The sequence below is a fragment of the Trichechus manatus genome, unplaced genomic scaffold (genome assembly GCF_000243295.1).
Source record: "Trichechus manatus latirostris isolate Lorelei unplaced genomic scaffold, TriManLat1.0 scaffold00214, whole genome shotgun sequence".
In the NCBI taxonomy this organism is placed as follows: domain Eukaryota; kingdom Metazoa; phylum Chordata; class Mammalia; order Sirenia; family Trichechidae; genus Trichechus; species Trichechus manatus.
Genome location: NW_004444150.1, coordinates 1,232,109 through 1,253,983, shown reverse-complemented (window position 1 = coordinate 1,253,983; position 21,875 = coordinate 1,232,109). Strand labels below are relative to the sequence as shown.

Sequence of the window (21,875 nt, the reverse complement as noted above, 5' to 3'; positions counted from 1 at the left end):
CCCCACCAACCATGTCATGTAGGTTTCACCTCAACTGAGGACTGAGAAGCAGGGATCCCAGTACACCACAGATAAGACCCCTGACCTGGGGCAGCCAGGTGACCTGGGAGGTCACTGGAGCTCACATGTGCCCGTCACCATCTAACGCTTACTCCCATTCTTTTCTCTCCTCATGGTCCTCCCCCACTTCCCTTGCTTCTTCACTCCCTAAGAATCAGGCCCTGGAGGAGCTAAAAAGAGGCCTGCACGAGGAGGGGCACTTTGACTTGCTGGGAAATTGGCACAGAAACAACCCGAAGATATGGTCCATACTACCTGGGTACTTCGGGCACTCTGCAGGTATCCATGTGGCAGTCACTTTCACTGAGGGAGTAAACAGAGAGTGTTAGAGCCCGGGGTGGGGCCGGGAGAAGCATCACTGTGCTGGACAGCCCAGGTTTCCCCAAGAGCCAACCGTGCCACAGGCCTGCTGACCTGCGAAGCTGGGGCCATGCAGCCCTTCCACCCTAGCCAGGTGAGCAGACCAAGCTTGGAACCTGTTACGGGTTGAACTGTAGCCCCAAGAAAGATCTGTTGAAGTCCTAACTCTGCACCTGTGCATGTGACCTTGTCTGGGGAAATTGGGTTTTTCTTTGTGATGTGACCGGTTAAATTAATGAGGACACATCAGAGCAGGGTGGTCCCACTCCTAATCCCTTCTGCGTGGCAATTTATGAAAGAGGAGGACAGACACGGAAGACAGAGTCACACACATGGGGAAACAGAGACATTTGTGACGACGGAGGCGAATGCATCTCCAAGCAGCCAAGGAACGCCAAGGATGGCCGGGAGCCACCAGAAGCAGGAGAGGGACATGGGACGGTCTTCTCTCAGAATCCCCAGAAGGAATCGACACAGCCGACACCCTGATTCGGACTCCCCACCTCCAGAAGTGTGAGACAGTAAATTCCTCTTCTTTAAGCATGCCCACTTTGTGATATTCTGTTTGGGCAGCTCCAGGAAACCAAGACGGAGACCACAGCAAAGTAAGTCCGGCAGGCTGCGTCTGGGAGCTTGATGTACAGCTCTGCCAAGAGGCAGCCCACGCGGGTGGTGACGGACTGACCTAGGGCAAGGCCCTCTCTGGGGACACCATGGGTGAGAGACAGAGAGACGGGGAAGCAGGCACAGATATCAGCACTGGCCCTGTGACCCTCAGGAGGCCCTGGCAATACCTCCCTCAACAGCTCCCGCCCTACCCGGGCTTCTTTGTCTCCAGCAGTGTCTTCTGCAGAATCTCGCTGCGTTTGCCCTGGCTGCAGAAAGGAAGATTCCAAGTGACTTCACGAAAAAGCACCCTCTCATGTTTAAGACAGTGAAGCTCTTCTGCAGGACACTGTCATGGTGGACACATGGCATGATGCACTTGTCCAGACCCATAGGGCTGTGCAGCAGAGTTAACCCCAGTGTGAACTATGGACTCTAGTGAATAATGCATCAATACTGGTTCATCTGTTGTAACAAATGTGCCATAGGAATGCAAGATGTTAATATAGGAGAATCAGTGTGCAGGGGCAGTGGGACACATGGGAACTCTCTGTACTTTCTATGCAATTTTTCTGTAAACCTAGAACTGCCCTAAAGTTTTTAACTGTTTTAAACTGCTATAAAGTTAATTTAAAAGCTAAAAAAAAAAAAAAAAAAAATGAATAAGTAGCCCTTTCCTAAGAAAGTGCCCTGTGCTCAGGTTCATGTCCACTCCAGAGGGGGTGGGAGGCTGGCCAGGTGAAGGCTGTGCTTGCATCCCCCGCCCCAGCAGGCCCCCACCTGTGCTGTGACTTCACTCAGGATCGGGGCGGTGGTGGGGGGTGGGGGGAGGAGGAGGAGGGGAAGAGGAGAAAGAGGTGAGCTTCCAGGTGGGGGCCTCTTGAAGCCCGTGTCCACTCTGAAGACCAGGCTGGAAGCTCCAGCCACTGAGTGTGGCTCAGGAATGCCAGTCTTTGCAGGTGAAAAGGCAGAGGGTGGTGTTGGCAGGTTCAAAGTCAGGTTGCTGGGTGGACAGAAGGATGGGAGAGTCCCTACCTCAGTGGCAGGCTCCCCTGTAGGTCCTGCAGGTGGTGAGCATCATTGCTGCAGAGAGAGAAGTCATGTCAGTTTCAACTGTCCATCCCTCCATCCATCAAGTATTTGCTGGGCATCCACTAGGCACTGAGCAGTGGAAGGAGAGTTGGAGTCGGGATTTGACTCTTGATGGCCACTGGGTCATGCCCCCTTACTGCGAGCTCACTGACCGTTAGGAGATTTCCTCTTATTTTTTTCCCTGTTGGGCAGGAAGTGAGAGCCCTGAAGCAATTAGCTCCAAGAAGAGACACGAACACTAATGTGTCTGCGGTTCTGGTGGGGTCAGAGGACACACCACCACTGGCTGTCCTGGTGAAGCAGCTGAGGGGATGAGTTGCCATGGAACGAACATGGCTGTATTCTGCCAAACCCTGTGGTTGCCATGGGGCAAGCTGGCTATTGGTTAACTTTATACACATGTGCTTATCCTCTCATACCTGTTGCTGTCATGTCGATTCTGACTCATAGCATTCCTATAGGACAGAGTAGAATGCCCCATAGAGTTTTCAAGGAGCGGCTGGTGGATTTGAACTGCTGCCCTTTGGGTTAGCAGCTGAGCTCTTAACAACTACACCACCAGGATTCCTATCCTTTCATAGGATTTGAGAAAACACGGTAGAAAGAGGAACATTGAGATATGCTGTGTTGTGAGTCATGAGTCTCTTGGGTTATGACGGCCTCTGAGTCTTTGTATGAAGTTGACAGGACTTAAATCATCTGTTAAAATAATGAAGCTTCAATACGCGTTTGTATTTTGATTTCTGTTACAGAAGATCTTTCTAGAAGGAACTACCTGGATTCCAAAAGATGCTTCCATTACCTTTGAGACTCTTCTCTCTGCGTCCATCTGAGGGTCAGGCTGAACACGTTGCTGGGGAGAAAGAGAACATGAAGTTGAGTCCTCTTCTTATGGGGAGAGCAGAGAGGCTGTGCCTGCAGAGGCTGAACCCCCAACACACACACGCAGCTCTGGCCCTTTGGACCTCTGGCTTGGAGAAAGTAGACATGGAGCCCAGCAGGCCCACTGGGACTTTCTCACTTGGTCCTGGGTGCGAGAGTGGAGTTCACAGGCAGACCACCCCAAGCAGTGCCCCACTGGCCTCACTGGGTTGTGACCTTGAACCCACACACACATCCAGAAGGACTTGACTTATACAGGCAGGCCAACTGTTTTAACACAATCCATCACTAAAAACAACGGCTTCTAAGTGCTCCTGGCCTTCATCCCTGTGGCTTAGGGACCTCCCACAACAGAATCATCCAAGAAGATGCTTACAAATGTGATTCCAGACTTCTGGAATCCAGACACGAGGCTCTGGGCAGGGAATGTGTGTGTGTAGAAATCTTCATTTTTAACCAGGTGATTGGCATACACTCTAAAGCTGAAGACTGCTGCCTTATTTCCATTTTATAATGACTGGGGGAGATGAAGTATTAAAACCCCAAATGGCAGATGTGGAGCTGAGGCTCATGAGAACACGGGACTCACTGGTTAAGTGTCAGAGCAGAGAGGAAACTGCAGGCTCTCGGTGGCCTCAGTACCTCCAGCCATTTCAGGTACAGACCTGTAAGCTGGAACCCTGTCCTCGGCTCACTCTCCCTGCCCCCCTTCCCACAACACTCTTCCTCAATACAAGGACCATTGGCTTCTCAAGTCCCATTACATATGCCCCTCCGCCATGAAGGTAATCTGCTTCCTCACTGGAAGTTCACCTCTCGCTACACCAAGGGTTTCTTGGGTGATCTCACTAGGGTTTGACGGAGTACAGTGACTTGATTGTGTGTGTCTAACCTCCCCCCTCTACAGACTGAGTGCAGGTGGGGGCAAGGACAGCGTCTCGATCAACCCACCCCACTTCCTGGTGTCCTCATCCACTCTCAGACGACCCCATGTGGATGGAGTCTTAATATCAAACCCAGACTGCTGTCCCCATTGTTGTCTGCCCTGCAGGCTCCTGAAACTCACCATGGCCCCCTCCACATCTCCCCATCCACAACCTGATGCTCTTCTGTGCACTGTCCCTCTTAGTGACCCCACTCTCCACTTAGTCTCGAGCTCTAGAGATATTGGGGATTCATGACACTTTCAGAACCACCCCTCCCACAACGCACCAAAGAGACAGATGCCTTCAAACGGGTGAGGCAGGACAGGAGAGCTGAGAACCAATCCTAGCCACCTGAGGACCAAAGTCCGTGGGACCCCGAACCCTAAGTGACTATACATGTGGGGTGGTGTCTGTGTGTGACTGTTTCTTTTTGCCACCTTGGGAGATAATTTTGTCCATTGAAGAATTTTGCCCTAGAACTTATCATGGTTTAAGTGAATTAAAAAAAACCCAAAAGCCTCAATGGTTTTTAAATCACTTTTTGAACACTGAGGTCATCTTTAAAAAGTGTAAATGTTCATCTGAAGAAAGAGCTCTCACTGGGAGCTTGCAGATATATTCATGCAGGTATATTCACACCAGGATGGGATTCACAACCTGCTCAGATGAAAAATATAACATTTCTATACTCACAAACACTTATGAAAGGAGTATATGGGGCAAAAATCTAATATAAAATATCTGTTCTAAAAGAAAATGTACTCTAGAAATCAAATGAATATTTTACATATTAAATGTATTTTGGTGTAAACAACTTAAAAAAAACAAAAACAAGAACTCTCAAGGATGAGAAAAAAAGAAGGTACAATGAAACCCAAACACAAGGGGCAATTCATAGAGAAGAGGGTGCTGAATGAACAATCCCAAAGAACCACAGCACCTAGATGGGGAGAAGAGGTCAGACCTCAGACCAGATGGTGTTGGGACCAAGCTCCTGATTTTAACAGAGACGCTGGAAATGACAAGGAGCCAGGGGGCAGACCAGAAAGGTGAGGGATTTCAGAAATGAGTGTCAGGAGGAACCAGCAGGGTACAGCCTGGAAAAAACTCAGGGGAGACAACAGGTGTCTCCAAATACTGAAGACATGCTGTCAGTGGCTCCCTGGGGTGCTGAGGTTACAGGAAGAATATTGTTTTGCAATATGAGTATTGTGGATTGAATTGTGAACCCAAGAAAGATATGTTGAAGCCCTAACCTCAGTACCTGTGAACGTGCCCTTGTTTGGAACGAGGGTCTTTGAAGATGTTATCATTAACAAGAGGTCACGTGGTTTAGGGTGAGTCCTAATCTTATAAGTATAACGAACATAACATGCTAATAATCATTGGGATAAAACTGAGCTGTCTGCAAAGTTCAGGTGGAAAATGGCCATCTGCCACACATGCTGTGCCACCTCTGAGGGTGGCTCTGAATTTAAGATTTGGTGTTTCCTGCTGTGACTGGAAAGGGAAGGGGCTTGGTTGAGAGGAAGGAGCAGTGACCTGCAGGGCTGCCTCACCTGTGAAGCCGGTGCAGTCACATGACCCACAGCACTGCCCCTCTGAATTGGGCAACCCAGGAAAGCATGCAACAATTGGACACCATGTCCAGTATGTGGTGCTCTCTGCAGATGAAGGGCCCAGAAAATGGGCAAGGAGCCACCGGGAATGTCACCCATCCTGCCACGGGACCACTGTGTAATTTGTACCACTTGTTGGCTTAGACGTGACCTGCTCTAACTGAGGTGGAACTTGGGGGTCTTCTCCCAGGAGCTGGAGGTGGCCCTACCCAAGCCTGATGACAGCTGCCCCAATTCTGTTGTCATTAAGGTTGTGTATCTCAGTGGTTTGGCAGTTATGATGTGGTTTGGCAGTCATATAATGATGTAATCACCACCCATGATGAGATCTGATATAGTGTGGTCACCTCCCTGATGGGACCTGCAGTGAGTAGCCAATCAGTTGAAAGGGAGTTTCCTTGGGGTCGTGGCGTGCATCCAATATATGTGGACTTTCCAGCAAAGTTCATTGGCTTTTGCTCTGCTCTGGATCTGGAAGTCTGCTCGTCAACATCTGATCTCCAGTTCTTGGAACTCTGGCAAGCAACCTGCCATCTTACCTGCTGATCTTGGATTCATCAGTCTTTGCAGCCATGAGCCAGCAGCCTGTCATCTGACCTGTATATCTTGGGTTTGTCTATCCCGACAGCTATATGAGTCAAGAGAAACCTCCAGCCCAATGTCTAACTCATGGACTTGGAGCTTGCCAGCCTCTACAACTGCGTAAGCCATTTCCTTGAGATAAATCTCTCTTCTTTCTCTCTCTCTCTCTATATATAATATCCCTATGTCTATAAGGAAGACCAGTCAATAGGACTATTATTCAAGTTTAAAAGGCATGGTGTTGTCAATTGCCTCATATGCATGTGAAAGCTGGATGATGAATAAGGGAGACCGTAGAAGAATTGACGCCTTTGAATTGTGGTGTTGGTCAATAACATTGAATATACCATGGATTGCCAAAAGAATGAACCAATTTGTCTTGGAAGTACAGCCAGAATGCTCCTTAGGTGTAAGGATGGCGAGACTACTTTTCACATACTTTGGACATGTTATCAGGAGAGATTAGTCCCTGGAGAAGGACATCATGCTTGGTACAGTACAGGGTCAGCGAAAAAGAGGAAGACCCTCAACGAGATGGATTGACACAGTGGCTGCAACAATGGGCTCAAGCATAACAACGATTGTGAGGATGGTGGAGGACCAGGTAGTGTTTGGTTCTGCTGTGCTAGGGTCACTGTGAGTCAGAACCGACTTGACAGCACCTAACAACAACAAGAACAACACAAGGAAGACCAGTCAATATGACTATTATTCAAATTTACGCACCAACCACTAAAGCCAAAGATGAAGAAATTGAAGATTTTTACCAACTTCTGCAGTCTGAAATTGTTCGAACACGCATTAAAGATGCATTCATAATTAATGGTGATTGGAATTTGAAATTTGAAACAAAGAAGAAGAATCGGTAGTTGGAAAACATGACTGTGGTGATAGAAACGATGCCGGAGATCACATGATAGAATTTTGCAAGACCAATGAATTCTTGATTGCAAATATGTTTTTCAACAGCAAGAACAGCGACTATACACATGGACCTCACCAGATGGAATACACAAAAATCAAATTGACTATATCTGCGGAAAGAGATGATGGAAAAGCTCAATATCATTAGTCAGAACAAGGCCAGGGGTCGACTGCAGAACAGACCATCAATTACTCAGATGCCAAGTTCAAGTTGAAGCTGAAGAAAATTAGGACAAGTCCAAGAGAGCCAAAGTACCACCTTGAGTATATCCCACCTGAATTTAGAGACCATTTCAAGAATAGATTTGATGCATTGAATGCTAATGAACGAAGATCAGATGACTTGTGGAATGACATCAAGGGCATCATACATGAAGAAAGCAAGAGGTCATTAAAAAGACAGGAAAGAAAGAAAGAAACGACCAAAATGGATGTCAGAAGAGACTCTGAAATTTGCTTTGGGATGTCAAGTAGCTAAAGCGAATGGAAGAAATGATGAAGTAAAAGAGCTGAATGGAAGATTTTAAAGGGAGGCTTGAAAGGACAAAGTATTATAATGACATATGGAAAGACTTGGAGTTAAAAACCAAAAGGGAAGAACACGCTCAGCATTTCTCAAGCTGAAAGAACTGAAGAAACAATCCAAGCCTAGAGTTGCAATATTGAAGGATTCTACGGGGGAAAATATCAAACGATGCAAGAAGCGTTAAAAGAAAATGGAAGAAATACAAAGAGTCACTATACCAAAAAGAACTGGTTGATGTTCAGCCAGTTCAGGAGGTAGCATATGATCAAGAACCGATGCTACTGAAGGAAGAGGTCAAAGCTGCACTGAAGGCATTGGTGAAAAACACGGCTCTAGGAATTGACTGAATACCAATTGAGATGTTTCAACAAACAGCTGCAGCAGTGGAAGTGCTCACTCATCTATGCGAAGAAATTTCTAAGACAGCTACCTGGCCAACCGACTGGAAGAAATTCTTATTTATGACTAATCCAAAGAAAGGTGATCCAACTGAATGCAGAAAATTATCAAACAATATCATTAATATCATAAGTAAGTAAAATTTTGCTGAAGATCATTCAAGAGTGTCTGCAGCAGTACATTGACAGGAAATTGCCAGAAACTCAAGCAAGATTCAGAAGAGGATGTGGAGCCAGCGATATCATTGCTGATGTCAGATGGATCCTGGCTGAAAGCAGAGAATACCAGAAGGATGTTTACCTGTGTTTTATTGACTAGGCAAAGGCATTTGACTGTGTGGATCGTAACAAATTATGGATAACACTGCCAAGAATGGGAATTCCAGAACACAATTGTGCTCATGAGGAACCTGTACATAGATCAAGAGGCAGTTATTTGAACAGAACAAGAGGATACTGCATGGTTTAAAGTCAGGAAGCTGTGCATCAGGGTAGTATCCTTTCACCTACTTATTTAATCTGTATGCTGAGCAAATAATTTGAAAAGCTGGACTATATGAAGAAGAACATAGCATCAAGATTGGAAGAAGACTCATTAATAATCTGCATTATGCAGATGACACAACCTTGCTTGCTAAAAGTGAAGAGGACTTGAAGCACTTACTGATGAAGATCAAAGACTACAGCCTTCAGTATGGATTACATCTCAACATAAAGAAAACAAAAATCTTCACAAATGGACCAATAAGCAACATCATGGTAAATGGAGAAAAGATTGAAGTTGTCAAGGATTTCATTTTACTCGGATGCACAATCGACACCCATGGAAGCAGCAGTCAAGCAATGAAATGATACATTGCGTTGGGCAAATCTGCTGCAAAAGATCTCTTTTAAAGTGTTAAAAAGCAAAGATGTCACCTTGAAGACTAAGGTGCTACCTACTCAAGCCATAGTCTTTTCAATCGCCTCATATACATGTGAAAGCTGGACAATGAACAAGGAAGATGGAAGAAGAATTGATGCCTTTGAATTTTGGTGTTGGCTAAGAATATTCAATATTGAACGAACAAATCTGTCTTGGAAGAAGTATAGCCAGAATGCTCCTTGGAAGTGAGGACGGTGAGACTCACATACTTTGGACATGTTATCAGGAAGGACCAGTCCCTGGGGAAGGACATCATGCTTGGTAGAGGGTCAGCAAAAAAGAGGAAGACCTTCAACGAGACGGACTGACACGGCAGCTGCAACAATGGGCTCAAGCATAACAACAATTGTGAGGCTGGCCAGTAACCGCAACAACGGGCTCAAGCATAAAGATTGTGAGGTTGGTGTAGGACCAGGCAGTGTTTCATTCTGTTATACATAGGGTCACTATGAGTCGAAAGTGCATCAACAGCACCTAACAACAACATGTAGTGTATATACATACACACACATATATATATATGTGTGTATGTATATATACTTCACTGGTTTTGCTTCTCTAGAGAACGCAGCCTAAGACGCTGCCTATTGACCTGTCTATTCCCTAGCTTACCATGACAGCCTTCAGGGCAGGGAACTGTCCATTGACGGTGTCATCTAGTGCTGCTATAACAGAAATGGGTGGCTTTAACACAGAGAAATTTATTTTCTCACTGTTTGGAAGGCTAGAAGTCCGAATTCAGGATGCTATCTCTGGAGGACAGCTTTCTATCTGTTGGCTCTGGGGGAAGGTCCTTATTCCCTGGCTCCTGGGTGATCTTCTCGTGGCATGGGTCTATCCTCTCCCATCTCTACTTTCTCGATTGCTTGTTTAATCTCTTTTATATCTCAGAAGAGATTGACTCAAGACACAGCCTGCACTAATCCTGCCATTAACCTAACAAAGACAATCCATTTCCAAATGTGATTATAACTATAATTATAGAAGTTAGGATATACAAAGCATATTTTTGGGGAACACAATTCAATCCATTACAAACATACCTTCTTGTGGGCTGACATACATACATAAAAATTCCATATCCATTGCAAAGTTTAGGCTAAGGACAATTTTAGCTTCTTGTGGAATAAGAGCTGACGTACTAAAAAAAGTTGGTTATTGTGTTAGTTGGCACTAGGTTGACTAGATTAGGTCTAAATTGTTTTAAGGGAATGCAATTTTACAACTGCCAAGTTTAAAAACAAAGGAGGTGTAGTGTTAACAGCTTGGCTGCTAACCAAAAGGTTGGCAGTTCAAATCCACCAACTGTTCCTTGGAAACTCTATGGGGCAGTTCTACTCTGTCCCATAAGATTGTCATGAGTCGGAATTGACTCAACGGCAGTGGGTAGCATAAAAAAATACCGCTACAAAGTGTCATTCATTTTCCATAAATGTATTTAAAGTATGAGGAGAGCTACATGTGTTGGTAAATGGTGTTTCTAAAAGGCTATGATACCTGCCCTCCGAAGCCCTTTAGACAGTCATGTTTATACTATCCTTAGGGGTGAATCCACTCCAAAAAAGCCAAAACTAGTTGCCATCAAGTGGATTCTGATTCATGGTGCCCCAATGCGTTACAGAGTACAAGTGCTCCTCGGGGTTTTCAATGGCTGTAATCTTTACGGAAGCATATCACCAGGACTTTCTTTCATGAGGCCACGGGGTGGATTTGAACCACCAACCTTTCAGTTAGTAGTTGAGTGCAAACCATTTGTGCCACCCAGGGACCCAGGGACTCCACTACTTATAAAATGCCATAAATCGTCAGAGAGCAGAGGAAAGTGCTCTGGCTGGGAACCTGACCAACCCTTCCCCTGACAAGTGATGGGACTTGTGTCTAGGAATATCACCACAGAGCCTCAGTTGGCTTATCTGCAAAATGGGAATGACAACATTGGGCATGCCTCCTCCAGGGTTGTGATTGTTGACCAAGAAACCTAAACAATCTCTTAACTGAAGTCAAAGTAAGCCAGAGACCCAGCCTGCAGCAGGATCCCCAAGGCTGTTCCTCTTCTTACCTGTAGAAACCCAGACATGCAGTGAAGAACAGGATCAGGCAGAGCCACGACTTGGTGCTCCTGTCCCAGCCATCTGCAGAGAGAAAGTCTGGGTTACTCGGGGCTGGGTCACCTGGTTACTGAACCACCTAGTTGAGGTGAAAGTTGGGCACCAGCCAGTGGTGGCCTCATGGCAGCTCTGGCCAGAATCCCCCTTCCTACTTTGTTCTCCCAGGGATACCAGATCCCATTGGCCTCGCCCTGTGGCTCCTGGCACCTGCCCAGCACCTGCCTTGCCATTTCCTTGTTGAGTGGAACCAGGACCATTGTCACGCTCCAAAGGAGTGGAGTGGGGTGCTGTGGAACATGGCGATTAATTGGCTCTCAAAGGTGGATGATGAGACACATAAGAATCGTGAAAGACAAATGTCCAAATTTAGCTTCACAGAGGGGCTTCAAACTCCACTGGTATACAACCAAAGCCCTGTTGCTGTAGGAGCTTACACCAGAGTTACAAACACCAAAATAATTAAGACCTGAGGGACTGCTGGGAGAGATGCTTTGCTTCCAGGGAACATACATGTTTGAAGGACACTGCAATGTATGTGTGGGTCAACTCTCAGCTGAAGGCTGCAGGCTTAGCAAGCCCTCTTTCAATAAAGAGCAGCCTTCCCCACCACGCCCCTACCCCACCGAAACCCGACCCCGCCAAGACCCCGTGCAGGGTCTTACAAGGCTCATGTGTGATTTTCATAGATTGGAACCTGGGTTGGGGGTCCCAAGTGTTTGACTGAGAAAGCCAGGCACACCTGGGGGCAGCCCAGAGACTTTTACCAGAGTTTCATTTGGACTAAGACAGACATTTCTGTTTTCTTTAATAGTTTTTGAAAATGTGAAAACCCAGGAATGTATCAAAAAACAAGAGTAGCTTTGTGTAGATTGTGTTTTTACAAGGTTTCAATGAATTTGGTAATCATTTGTGATGTTTTGTTTAAACTCTGTTTTAGGTGTTTAAAATGTTTAAGGGAATTTGATATACCCAATTTATAAGCCTGACTTAATAGATGTACAAAATTTTTAAGTACATAGAAATTTTTTATCATATTTAAGAGTCTGCTCTGTTCAGAGTCTAGTGTGTCTGAGAGAATTGGCTCATTTAAGCCAACAGTTATAGGTTAAAAATAATTATGTTGGGTGAAAAAATCCAGATATAAATGAGTATAGTGGATGATTCCGTTTATATAATTCTAGAAAACACAAAATAATACATAGTGTCAGAAAACAACAATGGTTGCCTGGAAGGGGAAGAGATACGCAGGTAAGGATGAGAGGGTGGGATTACAAATGCCCTTAAGGAATCTCTTAGGGTTAATATGTATGTTAACTTTCTTGATTGCAGTGATGATCTCACATATCAAAAGTTACCAAATTCTACACTTTTAATATGTGTCGTTTATTCAATCTACCATAACCCAAAACCAAGCCAACCCTGTTGCCATCGAGTCAATTCCAACTCATAGTGACCCTATAGAACAGAGTAGAACTGCCCCATAGGATTTCCAAGGAGCATCTGGTGGATTTGGACTGCCAAACTTATGGTTATCAGTCAAGCTTTTAACCACTGTGCCACCCAGCAATTCCACTCCCAGGTATATACCCAAGAGACCTGAAAGCAGCAACATGAACCAACACATGTACACCCATGTTCATTAGCAGCACTTTTCACAATAGGCAAAAGGTGGAAACAACCTAACTGTCCATCAGTAGATGAATGGATAAACAAAATGTTACATACATGCAATGGAATACTATTCAATCATAAAGAGAAACTAAGTCCTGATCCATGCTACAACATAGATGAACCTCAAAAACCTTATGCTCCGTGAAATAAGTCAATCACAAAAGGTCAAATAGTGCGTGATCTCACTTATATGAGATAACAAGAATAGGCAAATGTATGGAGACCAAAGTTTATTAGTGGTTATCAGGAGCAAGAGGGAGGGGGGAAAAGGGAAGTTTTTGTTAATGAGTGTTTGTTTATGGTGATGGGAAATTTGGCAACAATTATGGGTGGTGGTTGCACAACATGGTTAATGTAATTGATTGCTAAATTATACGTCTGCAAAATGTTGAATTGGCAAATGTGCTTTATTTACATGGAGCCCTGGTGGTGCAGTGGTTAAGAGCTCAGCTGCTAACCAAAATGTCGGCAGTTTGAATCCACCAACTACTCCTTGGAAACCCTATGGGACAGTTCTAGTCTGTCCTGTAGGGTTGCTACAAGTTGGAATCGACTCGATGGCAATGGGTTTTGGGTGCTTTACATGGTTTTACAACAATAAAAAGATGGACCTCTTGGGAGAAGTGTTGTCCAACTCCACAGGCCAGCCTACTGGTCTCAGCTGGACCCAGCCTGAGTGCCCTATTATATACCATGTTCATGGAATCTAAGGCACCATCAATTGTAAGATGCACTGTTCATTACTGAATGTACCACTAAGAAATAAAAACCATCCTAGATGGAAGTCTGCTAGGAGACCCTAGGTAAGGCTGAGGCACCAAAGGCCTCGGTATAAGGGTAAATGAGAAATATACAGAAAAGAGAGGGCAAGAAAGAGACAAGCAGAGTGAGACAGCAGAGAAAGTTGCATGTTTCAACCTTGGCTTTGTGTGGAGGGAGAGAAATTATCTTCCCTGATAGTTGGAACCCCAAGTTGGTTCTCTTGCAGGTTTGTGGTACTACTGCTGTAGCCCCAAAAGACCTCAGACAGAGAACTTATTTAAATGAGCTTATATTATTACAAGTGCTCCGGCAGGGGTAAAGCCTGAAGCTTATACAAGTTGGGGCCCTCTTTAAGAAAAGGAATACAAAATATCTCAAACTTGCAATTTCACAAAAACATATAATCATACGAAGTCATGACTGAGGTCCCATATTCATGCAAGGGAGGGGCCCTAAAGCTTTAGTTTCATTGGCCTCGGGTAAATCCACCTCTGCCGCCAAGTGAGTGGCAGAAGCAAACAGAAATCCACCGTGAACAAACTCAACTTGAATCCAACTCAACAGCAATAATAACACACCATTCACTGGTGTCACGTCATGATTCCAGAGATGTTAAAATGTGAAACAATGTGCTTCTTATAATCCATGAAATACGGTACATTAAAAAGGTAAATGGTAATGTTAAAAGTGAATAAAAAGCATCTAGATTGAAAAGGAAGAAACACATCTGTCTTTGTTTGCAGATAATATGCTCATCTATGTAGAAGAGCTGATGGACTCTAGAAAAGAGCTACTAGGATAAGTGAGTTAGTGAGCTTAGCAAGATTTCAAGATACAAGATCAATATACAAAAGTTGATGGTTATTTCTCTATACTAATATCAAACAAGCAGAAATGGAAATTAATAAAATAATGTCATTTACAATAGTATAAAAATATGAAATTCTATGTCAGATAAATCTGGCAAAAAATACACAAAACCTGTACAGAGAAAATTAAAAAACATTGCTGAAAGAAATTAAGAAGGGCTTACCATACAGTGAAATCTACCATGGTCATGGATCAGAAGACTCAATATTATTAAGATGGCAAACGTCCCAATTAATCTATAGATTTAATGTAATTCCAAGTCATAATCCAAACAGGATTTTTTGCAGAAGTTGACAAGCTGAATTCTAAAATTCATATAGAAAAGTAAAGGATCTATAGTAGCCACAACAACTTTGAAAAAGATAAACAAAGTTGAAGGACTTACACTGAATTTTAATCCTTTAAGAAAGCTACAGTAATCAAGATCATGTGTTAGCATCAAGGTAGACAAATCAATTAACGGAACATAATAGAGTCCAGAAATAGAGTCCACATATATGGTCAACTGATTTCTGACAAAATGCAAAAGTAATTCAGTGGAGACAGGGTAGGCTTTTCAACAAATGGTTTGGGACCAATCAAGTATCCTTACACAAAAAATAATGAACTTTGGTTCATGTGCAATAATTAACTAAAATGGATCATAGACAAAGATATAGGAACTAAAACTATAAAACTTCTAGAAGAAAACATAGAAAACCTTTATGACCTTGGATTAGGCAAAGATTTAGTAGATACAACACCAAAAGCAAGAACCATAAAAGAAAAAATTCATACATTGGACTTGATCAAAATTAACAACTTTGCTCATCAAATGACACTATCAAGAGAATAAAAAAGCAAACCACAAACTTAAGCTTCAAAAAAATAAAAGTTATTTCTGATTCACATCTGTTTTTTTTTCCTGATCCAACATGTAAAGAGTCATCACACTTATCCTCCCAGCTAGAAAAAAGCTAATAAACTGAAAATCAGCAACTCTTCTTAGATCCATCAGAGAATTGAGATCATAGGGCAAACCTCCTCCCAAAACCTGGAGATAAATACAAGCAGATACAGAAAATTCCAGCTTACCAGGAGCAGAAACCACTTCTGGAACCGACATCAGGTAGGAATACTTAAGAGTAATTGACTAATTGCTGGAGACAGAGAGTGGAGTTCAAGATATAAAAAACCTACAAGGTGCAGTCTTAGGGAGTCTTCGACACTTCATGAGTTTTGCCTTTAGGAGCCCCACCAGGTCCTCGCTGTGAAAATGCAAGAAAAATCCCCTGGTGCTTCCAACAGGAGGAGAGGACAAGTAACTATTTTGAAATAAGTCCAGATCGCACTGGTCTCTCAAGGGAAACTATTTTACCAGTGCCTAATTGATATGGAGAGTCCCTGGGTTGTACAAACAGTTGGAAGAAAGGCCTGGAGATCTACTTGTGAGCAATCAGTCATTGAAAACACTATGGAGCACAATTCTACTATAATACACATGGGGTTGCCATGAGTCAGAGTCAACTCTAGGACAACTGGTTTAATTGATGTGGGGAAGGGAAATATCCAACTGCAGCCCCCTCTAGCCTTCTTGTGTTACATAAGGGGTGGGGGAAAAATCTGAGGGTCATAGTCCAGGGCATGCACTTACTATAAGAATGAGTCCTATCAGAAAGGATCATAGGATCATAGAATGCTTATCCTCCCTCCATAGCTTACCATCACATCAGTAGGGCTCCTGTATGATAACAAAAGATTACAATTAAAGAGAACTGCAGGGCTCAAACCCTATTTAAGGAGTCTCAAGGGAAACCAAAGAGGAGAGGCAAAACAAGGACGCCAGAGGAAAATTTAGCTTCTGACATCTACATCTGCAGCAAACTACAAGCACAGCCTAACTCCTAACCAGATAACAAATCATAAGTCTGATAAAGGAGTTGTATTTAGAATATCTAACAACCTCTCAAAACTCGATTAAATGAAAACGAACTCCACAATTTTTTTTTAAAAAAGGAGGAAGATCTGAACACATACTTCACTGAAAAAAATAGAAGAATGGCAAAAAAGTTTATGAAAAGATGTTCAATATCATTAGCCATTGTTGTTGTTAGGTGCCATTGGAAGAGGCTGCATAGGTCTGGCTCACTATTATTATGCCCCCATTGCTAACCCCACAGTGTCCCATGATCTTTTCTTTCCACATTGTCTCATGATCTTTCTTTTTCTTCCTGTTCCAGTCTTTATAAAAAGTTTAAGATTAACCAATGTCCCACTAGGATGGAAAACAGTGATAATAATCTAGGAATGAAAGATCAAACAAAGCGCCCAAATTGTGACCATAAACCAGGAAGGTGTCAGACAACCTTTGGGAATGCCAGTAAAAAAGGTCAACTTGTGGACTTCTGGGCAACATGGTGCTATAGACAGAAGCACCTCGCCATTCCTACACAGCTAACGTCAGAAAAACTAAGTCAAACAGAAGACAAACGTCAATCCTGAAACCCTAAGCATCAAATGAAGAGATAAAGAACTGAGCCAAGCACCAAATGGAATAAGAAACTGACAGAGAACAGAGAGCGAGGAGAGATACATGCAGAGGTCCCCTATAGTTAACACAGCATGGATCTGCCATCTTGGACTCCTAGTGGAGATCAGCGAACAGGGGATATGAGAAAGCAGCTTCACAGAGCTTCCAGCAGGAGACAGCACATCAGTAACCAGTGATATACACTTTCCCATCCCCTACCTTTCTTCACCCCCACTTGGTCTCCTCTGCTTCCTGTGGCCACAGTCTCTTGGCCAGGAAGCACTGGCTTCACCCTGGTGCCACTTGGATTCCACTCGCCTGCACTGGCCAGCTCCCTGAATGTCATTTGTTGGCTCCTGGTGTTGCTTTTTCCAGCTTCTTTTGATTTCTTCCATACCTCTCACCACCTCCCCCTCCTTTCTCTCAAATTCCTGGCTCTGTGTGCCATCTTTGCTTCTTCCTGAAAGGCTGCAGAAACACCGCTCAACTGTGAAACTGCTTCCCAGCCCATGCTGTCACACTGGTGGGATCCTCGGGGGCTTTTTGTTTGTTTATTTGTTTTGATTTGTTTGTTTTCTTTTTCTTTTCTCAGCTTGGGAGCCCCTTCTAGCCAGGCAGTACTGCGCGTCTTGGGAGCCACTCCCTTACTCTGCACAGATGTGCTGTGGGCTCTCTGGGGGCATTTCTTTTTTCTTGGGCTTTTTTGGTTGTCTTTTTGTTTTTTGGTTTTTTTTTTTTGCTTTTTCTGGGTTTTTTGTTGTTGTTGTTGTTGTTGTAGTTTCTTTGTTTTGTTTTCTCTCTCCCTTTTTGTCTTTCTTCATTTCTCAGTGTCTTGTGTCTCTATACTTACCTTCTCTTCCTGTCTCCTGAATACCTGACACTGTGTGACACCTCTACCCCTTCTATCCAGGCTGTACTTCACAGCCTGGGAGCAACTTCCCCAGTCTTCAAAGCCACACCAATGGGATCCCTGGGGGCTTTTCTTTTTTTTTTTTTCTGATTTTTATTTATTCATTTTTTTCTTATACCCTTTTTCTTTTTGTTTTTCTCCATTTCTCAGTGTCTCTTCTCTCCACTCCAATAGCAAGCTTCCTTAGCACTCTTTTTTATTTGTTTGTTTGTATGTCTTTGGCTTCTGTTTCTCTCTCCTCTTTCCCATACCCATCTTAGCTCCACATATCACAATCTCCTCCCCCGCCCCGCCTACCTGCATCGTGTGCTGAACATCACACCCCCAAGGAGCACAGGCAAGGCCTATGGGAACCTACCCTGCACTGATTCCTGGCCCACCATGTTGGTCCTAGTACATGCCACAAACAACCCATCCCAGAAACTCCCTTTCAGCTGGACCTGCCCTGCTGTACAATACCTGAGTGACTGACCCTGACCATTGGAGAAAGAAGTGAAAAGTATCGTGCCCACAGAGGAGCAAAGAACAAAGAACTCTCTGCCTGCTCAGACATAACCAAATAAAACAAAAAAAGGATGAAACAAACAAATCTACAATCAATAAAAGAGGAAAATAACTACTGAATGTCCTGAAGATGGCAGACAATATCAAAACATTTAAAAACAGAACAGGATGGTTCCAGTAGGCATCCAAAATAAAACACCAGATGACCTTCCAGTAGAAGAAAAACACTAGAACTATCTGATAGGGAATTCAAATCTCCAATATTCAGAACTATCCAAGAGTTGCAAAAGTAGACAAAAATGAGGAAAAAATAGGCAAATTCATGGAAAAGGCAGACAAATTCATGGAAAATACAGACATAAAAAAGGAAGAATTCAAGAAAATAATACAGGAACAAAATGTTAAAATAAATTCACAACTAGAAATCATACAAAAACAACAATTAGAAATTCAAAAGATAAACAACAAGATTTCAGAAATGGACAGTGTCATAGAAGAGCTGAGGAGCAGGTTTGAAATGATGGAAGACAGGATCAGTGGAATTGAAGACAAACACTTGGATACAACTCTGTTTGAGGAAAACTCAGAAAAAAGAACAAAGAAAAATGAAGAGACCCTGAGAGTTATGTGGTATACAATCAAAAGCAAAAATACACGAGTGATTGGAGTTCCAGAACGGGGGAGAAAACAGAAAACACAGAGAGGATCATTGAAGAACTGCTGACAGAAAATTTCCCCAATATCATGAAAGATGAAAACGCAACTATTCAAGAGTCTCAATGAACCTTATATAGGATAGACCCCAAAAGAAAATCACCAAGGCGTGTCATAATCACACTAGCTAAAACCAAAGACAAGCAAAGAATTCTGAGAGCAGCTTGAGAAAAACAAAAAGTCACATACAGAAGAGAAACAATAAGACTAAGCTCAGATTATTCAGCAGAAACCATGCAGGCAAGAAGGCAATGGGATGACATATATAAAACCTTGAAAGAAAAAACTGCCAGCCAAGAATAATGCATCCTGCAAAACTCTCGTTCATATATGATGGTGAAATTAGGACATTTCCAGATAAACAGAAGTTAAGGGACTATGTAAAAACCAAACCAGACTTACAAGAATTATTAAACAGAGTCTTTTGATCTGAGAACAAACAACATCAGACCACAGGCTGAATCTAGGATGCAGGATCTTACCAGCCAGATACCAACCTAGGAAATGAACTCTCAAGGACTATCCAAAACCAAAAGAATTGCAACAGGGAACTAGACAGGTTAATATGTAAATGACAACAACATCAGAACAATAGAAGAAGGAATAAACGGTGTAGGTATAGGACCTTTTAATGGAGAGGAAGGCAAGGCAATACCAAGTAATAAAAGACTGTTTAAAACTTAGGAAGATAAAGGTAAATTTCAAGGTAACCACAAAGAAAGTTAAGAAGAAAAACATAAAGTCTCAGTAAAAACAAAACCTGCAAAAACAAAAGAAAAGAAAAAAAATCCACAAACAAAAGGAATTCAGCATAGGAGAATAAGAGGAACAAAGAAAACATCAGCACCACAAAGAAAAGCAATACAAAATGACAACAATAAATTCACACCTATGAATAATTACACTGAATGTAAATGGCCTAAATGTACCTATAAAGAGACAGAGAGTGATAGAATGTATAAAAAAAAAAAACGTGATCCATCAATATGCTGTCTACAAGAGACACCACACCTTAGAAACAAAGGCATAAATTTATTAAAAAACAAAGGATAGAAAAAAAATATCAAGCAAACAGCTACCAAAAAAGAATGGGAGTGGCAATACTAGTCTCACACAAAATACACTTTAAAACAAAATCCACCATAAAAGACAAACAAGGACACTATATAATGATTAAGGGGATGATCCATCATGAAGACATAATCATAATAAACATCTACGCACTCAATGACAGAGCTCCAGAGTACATAAAACAAACTCTAACAGCACTAAAAGAGAAATTGACAGTTCCCCACAATAATAGTAGGAGACTTCAACACATCACTCTCGGTAAAGGACAGAACATCTAGAAAGAAACTCACCAAAGATACAGAACACCTAAAGGGCACAATCAGCCAACGTGACCTCACAGACATATATAGAACACTCCACCCAACACCTGCAAAGTACACATTCTTTTCCAATGCACATGGAACGTTCTCCAGAAGAGACCACATCTTAGGCCAAAGAGCAATCCTCAACAAGATCCAAAACATTGAGATAATACAAAGTATCTTCTCTGACCACAATGACATCAAGGTAGAAATTAACAACAGGAAGAGCAAGGAAAAAAAATCAATTACATGGAAACTGAATAATACCCTACTTACAAACCACTGGGTAATAGAAGAAATCAGAGATGGAATCAAAAAATTCCTAGAATCAAATGAGAATGAAAACACATCATACCAAACCTTTGGAACACAGCAAAGGCAGTGCTGAGAGGACAATTTATAGCAATAGATGCACACATCAAAAAAGAAGAAAGGGACAAAATCAAAACATTAACTACACAACTCAAACAAATACAAAGAGAACAGCAAAAAGAGTCCACAGCCGCCAGAAGAAAGGAAATAATAAAGATCAGAGCAGAAATAAATGAAATAGAGAATAGATAAACAACAGAAACAAAACCAAAAGTTGGTTCTTTGAAAGGATCAAAAAAAATCACTTTGCTTGGAAGGAGAAATGGTCAGATGTGCAATTATATACTGATTCATGGGCTGTGTGGTCAATGATTTGGCTGGATGGTCAGGGACTTGGAAGGAACATGATTGGAAAATTGGAGACAAGGATTTATGGGGAAGAGGTATGTCGATAGACCTCTCCAAACGGGCCAAAGAAGTGTAGATATTTGTGTCTCATGTGAATGCTCACCAAAGGGTGAACTCAGCAGAGGACGATTTTAACCATCAAGTGGACAGATGACACGTTCTGTGGAAACCAGTCATCCTCTTTCCCCAACTACTCCTGCTGTTGCTCAATGGGCTCATGAACAAAGTGGCCATGGTGGCAGGGATGGAGGTTATGCATGGGCCCAGCAGCATGGACTTCCACTCACCAAGGCTGACTTGGCTACAGCCACTGCTGAGTGCCTAATCTGCCAGCAGCAGAGGCCAACACTAAGTCCCTGATATGGCACCATCCCTCGAGGTGATCAGCCAGCAACCTGGTGGCAAGTTGATTACATTGGACCACTTCCATCATGGAAAGGGCAGCTTTTTGTCCTTACTTGAATAGATACTTACTCTGGATATGGATTTGCCTTCCTTGCACTCAATGCTTCTGACAAAACTACCATCCGTGGATTTACAGAATGCTATATCCACCATAGTGGTATCCCACACAGCATTGCCTCAGATCAAGGGGCTCACTTCCCAGCAAATGAAGTGTGGCAGTGGGCCCATGCTCATGGAATTCACTGGTCTTATCATGTTCCCCATCATCCTGAAGCAGCTGGCTTGATAGAACGATAGAATGGCCTTCTAAAGACACAATTATGGCACCAGCTAGGTGACAATACCTTGCAGGGTTGGGACAATGTTCTCCAGGAGGATGTATATGCTTTAAACCGGCATCCACTATATGGTGCTGTTTCTCCCATAGCC

General features: G+C 43.0%; 2 protein-coding genes across 2 annotated transcripts in view; both read right to left on the bottom strand.

Moving 5' to 3' along the window:
* The window catches only part of LOC101341957 (histo-blood group ABO system transferase 1-like), a 13,507-nt gene extending 6,699 nt beyond the window's left edge, over positions 1–6,808 (bottom strand). The window contains exons 1-4 of the mRNA XM_004388656.1: positions 6,780–6,808; positions 2,921–2,971; positions 2,062–2,109; positions 316–363 (exon numbers count right to left, since the gene is read on the bottom strand). Coding sequence (XP_004388713.2) covers positions 316–347 — 32 coding nt within the window. The 5' untranslated portion in view covers positions 348–363; positions 2,062–2,109; positions 2,921–2,971; positions 6,780–6,808. The remainder of the gene's footprint in view (positions 1–315; positions 364–2,061; positions 2,110–2,920; positions 2,972–6,779) is intronic.
* The window catches only part of LOC101351903 (histo-blood group ABO system transferase 2-like), a 42,338-nt gene continuing 21,419 nt past the window's right edge, over positions 957–21,875 (bottom strand). The window contains 3 exon segments of the mRNA XM_023742653.1: positions 957–1,122; positions 1,239–1,295; positions 2,921–2,971. Coding sequence (XP_023598421.1) covers positions 957–1,122; positions 1,239–1,295; positions 2,921–2,971 — 274 coding nt within the window.